General features: G+C 28.5%; 2 protein-coding genes across 4 annotated transcripts; both read left to right on the forward strand.

Annotated features, from left to right (window-relative positions):
- Positions 1-368: 368 nt before the first annotated feature.
- LOC113558697 (oocyte zinc finger protein XlCOF6-like) lies at positions 369-3,668 on the forward strand. Its single transcript, XM_026964208.2, has 5 exons — positions 369-633; positions 710-1,003; positions 1,062-1,334; positions 1,489-1,710; positions 1,789-3,668. The coding sequence occupies exons 1-5, from the start codon at positions 508-510 to the stop codon at positions 3,046-3,048; spliced, it is 2,175 nt and encodes a 724-aa protein (XP_026820009.1). The 5' UTR covers positions 369-507; the 3' UTR covers positions 3,049-3,668.
- Positions 3,669-4,942: 1,274 nt separating this feature from the next.
- On the forward strand, positions 4,943-8,739 carry LOC113556436 (putative leucine-rich repeat-containing protein DDB_G0290503). Of its 3 annotated transcripts, none has more exons than XM_026961377.2 (6): positions 4,943-5,205; positions 5,290-5,447; positions 5,924-6,085; positions 6,150-6,234; positions 6,994-7,457; positions 7,564-8,739. In XM_026961377.2, the coding sequence occupies exons 2-6, from the start codon at positions 5,367-5,369 to the stop codon at positions 8,605-8,607; spliced, it is 1,836 nt and encodes a 611-aa protein (XP_026817178.1). In that variant the 5' UTR covers positions 4,943-5,205; positions 5,290-5,366; the 3' UTR covers positions 8,608-8,739. The 3 variants fall into 3 exon arrangements, with proteins under 3 accessions (XP_026817178.1, XP_026817179.1, XP_026817180.1); XM_026961378.2 differs by having other exon boundaries at positions 5,293-5,447; XM_026961379.2 differs by lacking the exon at positions 5,290-5,447.
- Positions 8,740-10,300: the final 1,561 nt, after the last annotated feature.

The raw sequence follows: 10,300 nt of genomic DNA on the forward strand, positions 1-10,300 counted from the left end.
CGAAGCCAAAATACATTATGGGTTGAACGAAGTTTATGAAATAATCAAAAACTGAAAAATTGAACGATGAAATAAAAATATTAAATAAGTTTTCAACCACGGGTTTAGATATAATTTCAGATATATCACAACCGCTGAATGATAATACTGTAGTTACAACAATAACACAACAACAACAGCAACAACACTACTACTACGAGTTAATTCTGACCATGTTCCTGGTATAATGTCACGGTCATCGTCTTCTAATCTAAAAAAATTTATAAAATAAAAAATTATCATTATTTGAGTAAATAAACAAACACTGTAAATGATAACACAGCGAAGTATCTTATTATAGTTAGTAGTTACTATCTTTCATACTAATTTACTAATTACTATAATTATTATTAATTCGCACAATATTTTACCGCTAAACTTTAAAATGTTATAATAAACTACAAAAGAAACAAATGAAACTTCTTTTTTAAAAAGTTGTGATCCGTGTTATCAATTGTTTTTTTCAAAATGAAAAACAAATTCGACTTAGACTTTAATGTACTTTGTAGGCTTTGCCTGCATAAAGGCCCAGAATTACGTCCAATTTTCGACTGTGATTTTTCTTACCGCATTGAGTCGTGTGTGGGAATAGTAGTAAGTAAATATAATATAGAACTATAGATCATTTGTAATAAAGTAAATTAAATTAATTAAATATTCTCAATCACAGATAAGGCAGTGTGATCGTGGGCCAGCCCATATGTGCGTTAATTGTCAGAGTAATTTAGAGAACTGGGAAGAATTCAAGCAAAAATGTATTTCCTCAAATGAATGTATTCAGAACTGCATTAAGCAGTTAGAAGAAGAGAAATTAAATTTGACTGTCGATAATTCTATTAAACTTGAAGATCAATTAGAAATAGATGAACAAGAAAGTAATCATGATAGTACGTTAAATAATGAATTTAACAATCAAGACTCTGATAATGATTCATCAAAATCTAAGTCCCCCATTTTACCAATAGTAATACAGTTGCTGCCAGTTATTATTTCATGGTTTATATAATGATTCATTTTTTCAGACACGAGAAGTCTACTCAAGAGCTGTTAAAAAAGAAGTAAAGGCTTTTGATAATAAAACATCTAATAAAAAAAAACATTACGAGTGTGGAATGTGTTCTATAGATTTCACTGAAAAAGAAACATTATACAACCACTTAATAGACTTTCATAAATTAGAAGAGAATAATACGCCACATTATTGTTTAATTTGCAATAAAGGATATTGTAATTATACAATTTATCAAAATCATTTGACTGCTGAACAAGATATTCATGGATCCATTCAAATTCAGGTACAGATAACTTGAAAAATATGTTTATTAGATATTTAAATAAACTTTTTGAAGATTGATTAGTTTAACAATAAACTATCTTATTTTAAGATTTTAGCTTTAAAATTAAAGTGTAAAAAATATATTACCTAAACATTTAATTGTTTATTGTCAGGATAAAGTCAAGGACTGTACAATTGGTTGTGGACTATGTACTTGTAAATTTAGCCGGTCGACTAGTCTTTATCGTCATCTCCGAAACCATGCATTGAAGAAAGACCTTATGCCTCATTTGTGTTCATTTTGTCAGGTGGGATTTCTTGACACATACAGTCTTTACTTGCATGCATCAACTGAACATCACGCTGCATCTGTCATCGTAAATGAATCAAAAAAAGTATTTATTTTTAATTTTCCAAAACTGTAAGTTGTTTTAAGCATCCAATTTAATATTTAATCAATGCATTTTGTATAGGAATCTTCTGATGTGTCAACTATTCTTAACCAAGGAGAGGAATTATGCGTCAAAACTATGGCCACCAACACTGTTAGTGGCGAATACAAGGATAACAACTACACGATCACTACTAAACGTAAAATCAAAAAGCTCAAGACACTTGAAGACAAGCGAGCAAAGTATCGTGAGCACTACAGGCGGTTCCAGTCAAAGACGTATGCATGCGAATTCTGCAATGTTGCCTATTCTCGATTCTGTGACCTATTCAATCACGACCGTACCGCCCACGACGATATGCCCAAAGAGTTTAGCTGCCCCACGTGCGGCAAACTGTTCCTTACGAACAACCGGTTGCAGATCCACCAGAACGCGTTCCACGCCGAGAAGGCGTTCAGCTGCGACGTATGTAACGTGCGGTGCAAGTCCAAGCACACATTGCGCACGCACATGCGCAAGCACAGCGGCGTGTTCGCGTGCTCTCACTGCGGCCTGACAACTGCCAGCAACGCGGCACTTGTGTCACACATGCGTATACACACCGGTGAGAAGCCGTTCGTGTGCGACCTGTGCGGCAACTCGTACGCGTCCAAGCTGGGACTCACGTCGCACAAGCGCACCCACCAGCAAGAGGCGCTATTCAAGTGCAATGTATGCGGTTACACCGGTTCCAGCCACAGTTCCATTTACATACACAGGCAGACGCACAACTCGGACAAGCCGTTTGTATGCGACGTGTGCGGCAAGACGTTCAAGATCAAAGTGCGGTTGGTCGACCACCAGAAGATACACTTTGCGTCCAAGGACTACGTGTGCGAGGTGTGCAACAAGGCATTCCTGGCTCGGTACCAGCTGGTCCAGCACTCGCGCACCCACTCTGGCGAAAAACCATTCCAGTGCCATTTGTGCGCCAAGGCGTTTGCTCGGCGAGACGGACTGTCCGAACACATCAGGACGCACACGGGCGAGAAACGGTACACGTGCACCGAGTGCTTCAGGACGTTTTCGTTCTACAAGAGTATGAAGAATCACAAGTGCTCGGCGACTGTCGTTGGTGGTGTAGACGACGATGTCAACGACAGCGTTGATGCAGATAATGTCCGTTGCAATAGAGTAGAGAGTATGATGGATCCATCGCCATCCACCTCATTGCAAATGTCAACCGAAGACAATGGATCGTTGGACCCATCCTATCAACCTACCATTGAAACCAATGGTAGCAGCAGTGTTCCATCATTTCCTGACAGCTGTAGTTTACCCACCAGCTGGACACCCAGTTAGAAACGGCCAAGTGAACTATTAAATTATAAGTCGGTGTAAAACTGCTGCGGTGACAATAAATTGTGTCTGGCTGCATCTTATCGTGTTGGCATGGTCATGTGTGCAGATATTCTGAGTTAACATTAGTACTAAAAATTTTTTTTATTATTATTAACTCATTGGGTGCTTATTCACATGAGTGACATTTATTCTTCCTACCAAACTATGACCATTATTGTTACTATCATCAGTATTTATAGTATGTCATAGTATACCTAATATTTGTGATTAAAGAATTATGGCTAATAGTAATACTCTAAAATTTTAACTGTGTGTTACTGAAAATTAGATGGGATTCCATTTCAATTTCATAATGAAAGTTTGAAAATTAATATTTTTTTTACACAAAGGTTTAAATATACACTATTTTTGACTATATTTATGGCCATAGTTTTGTATATCATCTACTTTAGTAACGACTCACAGAATAGATGAATCTTTGTCTATGAGGGTAGGGTTCTGCTCTGCAGAGTATTCAAATGGGCTACTAATAAATTATGTGAACAAAATCATTGATTTATTTTATTTACATATAACTGATATTATGTTACTATAGTTATAATATCCATATGTACCTATGCCTAGATGTATAATTAATAAATTAATATATCAAAGAATTTTTCAGTGTTTTGTTAATGATTTATATCATGTTCTCATTAAGAATAAAATAATAATTATTTATTTAATTATTGATTATAATATACATATAATAAAATGATTAATTTGAAAATATAATTAATAATAATTTAAAACCACCCTTCATTGTGGATAACTATTAATTATAGACATCTCACTCATTAGTAATAAAACAATAAGTACCAAAAATAATTCTGCTGAAAGTTTTTAGAAGCATATTCACAATATAATCCCAAACTTGGAATTACTGAAATGACATGCAATGTCTATGATGATTTAAATATTTTAAATAGGCTATTTAAGTTAACATTATATTATTAAGTATATTTTAATAATGTTAACAATTTATTTTGTATAAAAATAAAAGGAAGAATTATTTGTGATCTATTTTAATTAGTATAGGACATGGGTACAATAAAATGATTACATAGTCTAGTCATAAATCCTCATGAATTAGATTAACCTCCACAATTGTAAAGGACACTAATTTTCTTTTTAAAGCTTTAACATCCATTCGGCAGTCTTTTATTGTTTTATTTTTCTAATTCGAATTTCAAGCTTTTAGTATCTGATGCAAGAACGAAAAGATTCAATTTTTCGTTATTATGAATGCCGAATAGATCTTCCATAAAATGTCAAAAGGGTAAATGGTGATTGTTAAATTTAAATATTTATAATTTATTATTTAATCGTTATTACTATCAAGAGGTTGCCACACTCGCATGTATTCTTTTAAAAATGTTTAAATTTACAACAGCACATTTTACGTTTACAATAATCAATGATAAAATAGTAAAATGAAGTAAGATTATTATTCAGGACATTTTGTACATTTTAAAATAATAATTTGTTTTAACATAAAAGCCATCTATTTATAGATGCCCTAGATAATACTCTTATCTTTAAATTTAAATTAGGTCAATTAACTCTCATTTTAAAAATATTGGAGTAAAATGGATTATTATGTACGTGTATCGATGTAATAGACGCAGACAACACGTCATGCATATGTAACTATGTAAATCTCCCTAATAATAATATTTATTACATAAAGTTTGTTGTTGTCATCATGTGCATCAATGCGTAATTTTACTAGTTAAAAAATTTAAAATGATTGAATTATTAAGTTTAATATTTTATAAAAAATTTGTAAAAATATAAATTATAGAATTTCAAAATCCATTTCACGAGTATTTGATGCGACCGTAGCGCAATCTGCATGTGACTTTTTTCGGTTCGGACTTTTCAGTATTTAGTTTTTCAGTTTTTACCGGTATTGGGTGTTTTTGCTTTTTCAGTAAACTTAAACTGTGTAAGTGGAGTTTGGTAACCCTACTCTCTATTCTAGCCTTCGTGAATTCACGATTAATGAAATTAATCTGATGAATTTCATCTTTTATCACAATCATTAGTCGTCGTGTCTGTTTCAGTTCGAAATTACAAAAGCTAGAGATCACACCGTAAGAGTAACCGCATAATAGTGTAAGTAATAAGTACTCGTAGTGTTTCTTCTCTCTTATATTAGTTATTTTTCCGTGTTTGACGGTATCATTGGTATCATCACAGAAGTTTTTTCGACGTCGTACTGTGGTAACGAGCAATTATTGTTAATTATTATTACCGATGAAAATCATTTCTCAGACATGGCCATGAAGAGGACCATTGACTTCCATCTGAACGATCAACGGAAAAAAGCCAATCTATACAGAGCGATCAAAAACGATGTAAACAACCCATTAGTCATCGTAATTAGAATATTATAATATAATTTTTAATCTGCCTGTTGTGTGTACTAAGTATAATATTAGTACCTATTTAATGAATATGTTTTACCTGATTCATATTCGCCTAAGGTTAACAATATGATAACAATTATTCTGATCTTTTTAACAAATAATTTTACTGTTAAAATGTTTTTTTATAAAATAATTGCAATTAAATGCAATTTGTTTTATCAAAGCGATAATATTTTTAACAGATAATTGTATTTAGTTAAAAAAAAAGTGCAGGTACATGTTATCCATATTTTGCTTTCTAAAGCTGTAAATTTTATATTAAAAAAAATATGTGATCAATATATGTACCTATATCAGTAATAATATGTATAGTTCATAATTTAAATAAGAAGATTTTTAACTAAAATTAAAATGTAAAATATCTTTTGAATTGTTCCTACATACTTTTATTACACTGTGTTTAGTTGGGTAATGACTCTAGTACCGATGAGGAGTCAATTAGCTTATCGCCTGCTGACTTATTTCCTCTCAGTCATTATGCCAATGATCCTGAACAGTTAATTCATCAATTGTTTTCTGTTGTACGTGGTAAACGACTTGCTCGACTTATACCACCTGAACTTAAGGTATGGCATTAGTTAGTTAACATTTATAACATTGTAAGTTCTAATACAACTTATTTCTTCTTAGGATATGACATTTGAAGAGTTAAAAACAGATTGTTTAATACAGTTATTGTGCATGTCAAAGAAGCGAGTGTTGGCTACATTGGAAGGTAAATTATTTTCAATATCCATTTAACTTCTAAACTGGCATTTAACACATTTAGCATGTAAATTGGAAGTTAGATAATTTTAATATACATAGATCCATGTATATAAAAATGAAGTGTTGATTTAAGTTTGTTGGCAATTTTAGGACGAATGTACCGATAAGGCTCATTTTTTTTAAATTAATAATAGTCCAAATAAAGCTATTATAGAAAGAAAAATTAGAAATTATACTATTTTGTATAAACTTGTGACCATATGAATGTTTAACATTTGCTAGATCAGTTATAAAATATAAAAAATTCTTTAAGGCAAACAACATTTATTTTGCTGAATTAGCTAAATTAGTGACAATAAATTTAAGATTTAAAATATAATATACTAGTAAAATTAGTGTGCAAGTAAGAGTTGTTATTTTATAGAAATATGTAATATTGCAGCCAATGTTATAAAATGTCTATTCTTTGTTTTTGTCTTGAGAACCTGTAATACTGAACTCTATCAAATGTTTTGAGTCTTGTATAAAAGTTTTTGAATTGGATTTTTCATTGTAAATTTTCTTAATCCTCGTAAACGATGAGAACTTATTTACTAATATATTGATATTATTATCAATAAGCATTAATTCTATAAGTTGGATTTTGTTTTCAAAATCTTCAATTTATTAAAAGAACAAGTAATATAATAAAATTCATTGTTTTAATATTTGATGTATTCTATATAATGTATATGATATTTATTATAGAATATATTATTTATTTTAGGGAAAGAAATGAATTCTTCATCAGACTCTGATGACTCTGTCGATGATAATAAAAAGCAAAATAAATTAGAAGCAGAAAAAAAAGATGAAATTAGCCAAAAGAGATATCATAAAGAAAAACGGACAAAATCATCAAAAAAGAAAAAAATTGAAACAGATAGTGAGACTGAACAAGAGAAATCAAAGGAAAAAGAAGGAAAAACTTTGTTGGAAATTTTAGAACTAGAAATGAAAGCAAAGGCTATACGTGCTCTACTTGGGCCTAATCAAAAAGATAACAATAGTAATACACAAATTGAAGAAGCTATTAAAAGTGAAATAATTGGAGAAAAAATTGAAGAAAAAAATAATGACAACAAGAGTTGGAATGAACGTTATGAAGAAAGAGAAGATGTTAAAGATGTAGTTAAAACTAGCAAGTTGTGTACGAATATGAGACGTCGTATGCTTCTACATCAACAAAAAGTATGATAAATCTTAACTAATTAACCATAATAATAATAAATTATAATAATTTAAAACTTATTATGCATAGTTTTATTTCAGTAAATAATTTTTTTTTTTTTTATAGATGCTGGCAGATAGAGCAAAATTGAAAGCTGCAGAAACCGAAAAAATTAAATCTGAAGAAACGATAAAATCAAAATTGGAAGAAAAATTACATGAAACTGTTAAAGAGTCTATAATAGATTCTAAAACTAGTCAGAATACTAGTGTTAAGCTTCAAGATACAAATAATTTACACGAGGATGATATAACAAAAATAAATAGAAACAATTCCATTAGCTCAAATGAACCTACAAACATAAATAACACACAAGAATCGACCGATGATGACTCACAAAAAAGTACAGATTTTGAGAAAGTGTTGAGTGAGTACACACAGAAGAATACAGATTTAGAGTTAACTATTAATGAGTATTCTAAAAAAAACACCGATTTGGAGAATGAAATAAATAAATGTTCAAAGAGAAATGATGACATGGAAAACACTATGAATAAATGTGCACAGAAAAATTCTGATATTGAATCAGCTATTGATAATTATTCTATGGATTACAATGATGCTGATGACAGTATTGTTAAACTAAATGAAACAAATAGTGAAATGGAAACTGATAATGGAAAAAATACTAACTTTGAATCAATGATCAACCCACGTCCAACAAAAAATGTAGACCTTGATGCAATAGTTAAAGAATATGCAAAAAGGAATTCTGATATAATGACATTGATTAGTGAATATTCTCAAAATAATGTTAATATTCAATCAGTTATTGGTGAATATGCTAAAGGAAACCTCAAGTTAGAAACAATAATTGATGAATATTCTCATATAAATGCTAAAATCAAAACTATGGTTAATGAATATTCAGTAAATAATAGTAATGTAGAAAAAATCATTGATCGAAACAATCGGAAACAATCATTAATTGATAAGTATTTTGTGGAATCAGCTGTTGGAAAAGCTGTGGATGCAGACAATACAAAAAAAAATAATGAAATAACTAATGTTATTTGTGAATCTGCAAGCTCAGATAATCTTGAAATTAGTATTGAATCAACTGACAAATTAGTTGATGAATTAGCCAATGAAGAAGATAAAAAAGACTAAGGAAATTAGGTTTTATGTTAGGAAAAGTTAAAATTATTTTAACCCAAAATAGATGTTCATTAACTAAATTATAAATTGATTTTAGTGTAAAAAAAAAAAAATATTGTGATTAAAAATTTGATTTAATTTAAGCTAAGCTATATAAATTTAATAATATATAAAAAAAAAAGTTACAATTTCTATCGCAGATGGATACTTATAAATTGAAAGCAAAATGTATACCTTAAAATATGTAAATAATTATTTGTCCATTCACTTTTAATTCCAATATATTTAAATATTAAAACTAATATATATATATATATATATATATATGTATAATAGCAGTAGTTTTATATTCAATTTCAATATGTAATAAAATAAATATGTAATACCATTAAAATGGTATTAAGGATACTTATTATAATATTAGATAGTGTATTTAATGTTTTTTACTCAAAAATTAAAATATTAGTTAATTTATTTTTTGATGTCTTTCACAATATCAAGAGTATAGTTTGCTGACTTTTTTTTATATTTATTGCTGTATTAGTGTTCTATAATATTATTAATCTAATAATAATAATAATCTAATTATCCAGCTCATATTTAAATTATTTTTAAAATATATAAAAATATATATACTTACCTAAGCTTTTATAATTAATTAATAATAAATATAAACTATATAAAGCAATATTTATTGTCTAGGTTACTGTAATGTTTAAAATTTTATTAATATTAATATAATATTTATTATTCAATTAAATATAATAATTTAGTTTTTGAACTTTTGAAGTATACTATTACAATAATGTTGATATTAATCTGACTAACTAATATTTTATTATGTCCATTATATTATTTGTTTTTATCTTAATTATTATCGTAATGTAGGCAACAATAAAAGTTGGTTAATTAATAAAAATAATAATTATTCACTGTAAATAACAATATTATTGTATTCCAAAAATATTTATTAGTTTTTTTCAAATCAATAATCATAACTAAAGTATTTTTAGTGATCAATATATGTCATAAAATAAATAAATATCTATGTAGGTAATCATTTAGAATTTCTAGTTATTTTGTTTAACTTATGAATTTTTTTTTATTATTAAGCTCATCACTCATTATAAATTTCAGTATTATAAATCCATAAAGTATTAGTGATTTTAGTTTTTGATTTGTTTTTGTTTTGATTTTTTTTTTTTAATAAAAGCAAATCATCAGAATACATGCATTTTTATTGTTTTTAAACCTATCCTAATGTTTTTCCAATTTTTACCATTACATTTATTCTTTTGTTTTATAATAATTATATCAATTGTTATTATTTTTTGAAAAAAATACCAAGGCTGTTAAACTGCTAATAGTTCTTAATTATTAAAGTGTGTTACAAGCATTTTGCAGTTTTAATATTTTATTTAACTCTCTTAAAAATTTAATTATCATTTAAAACCTATGAATTGTCATAAAATCCCATAGATAATATTACCTTTAAGTTTGATAATAAGTAAATTGACTCTAATCTTAAAACTAACAGCATACAATCCCGCAGAACGCAAATTTGTTATGATGTACGTTACTAAGACAGAGTCAACACATGCGAGTATGACGTCCTCTTAAGTTATTATTTATTTATTTCGTTATTTTAAGTGTAAGAACACAAGTTTCTGTCAATCAGATATATTATGATTAAGCTGTTCAGAGA

The sequence above is a fragment of the Rhopalosiphum maidis genome, chromosome 1 (genome assembly GCF_003676215.2).
Source record: "Rhopalosiphum maidis isolate BTI-1 chromosome 1, ASM367621v3, whole genome shotgun sequence".
In the NCBI taxonomy this organism is placed as follows: domain Eukaryota; kingdom Metazoa; phylum Arthropoda; class Insecta; order Hemiptera; family Aphididae; genus Rhopalosiphum; species Rhopalosiphum maidis.

What these genes read in the sequence shown, in the direction of transcription:
- LOC113556436 (XM_026961377.2), top strand. Translation starts at nt 5,367, where the DNA reads ATGGCCATGAAGAGGACCATTGACTTCCATCTGAACGATCAACGGAAA. An exon ending in TTATACCACCTGAACTTAAG is followed by an intron (nt 6,086 to 6,149) that starts GTATGGCATTAG and finishes ATTTCTTCTTAG; the next exon opens with GATATGACATTTGAAGAGTT. An exon ending in AGTGTTGGCTACATTGGAAG is followed by an intron (nt 6,235 to 6,993) that starts GTAAATTATTTT and finishes TATTTATTTTAG; the next exon opens with GGAAAGAAATGAATTCTTCA.
- LOC113558697 (XM_026964208.2), top strand. Translation starts at nt 508, where the DNA reads ATGAAAAACAAATTCGACTTAGACTTTAATGTACTTTGTAGGCTTTGC. An exon ending in AGTCGTGTGTGGGAATAGTA is followed by an intron (nt 634 to 709) that starts GTAAGTAAATAT and finishes TCTCAATCACAG; the next exon opens with ATAAGGCAGTGTGATCGTGG. An exon ending in AGTCCCCCATTTTACCAATA is followed by an intron (nt 1,004 to 1,061) that starts GTAATACAGTTG and finishes TCATTTTTTCAG; the next exon opens with ACACGAGAAGTCTACTCAAG.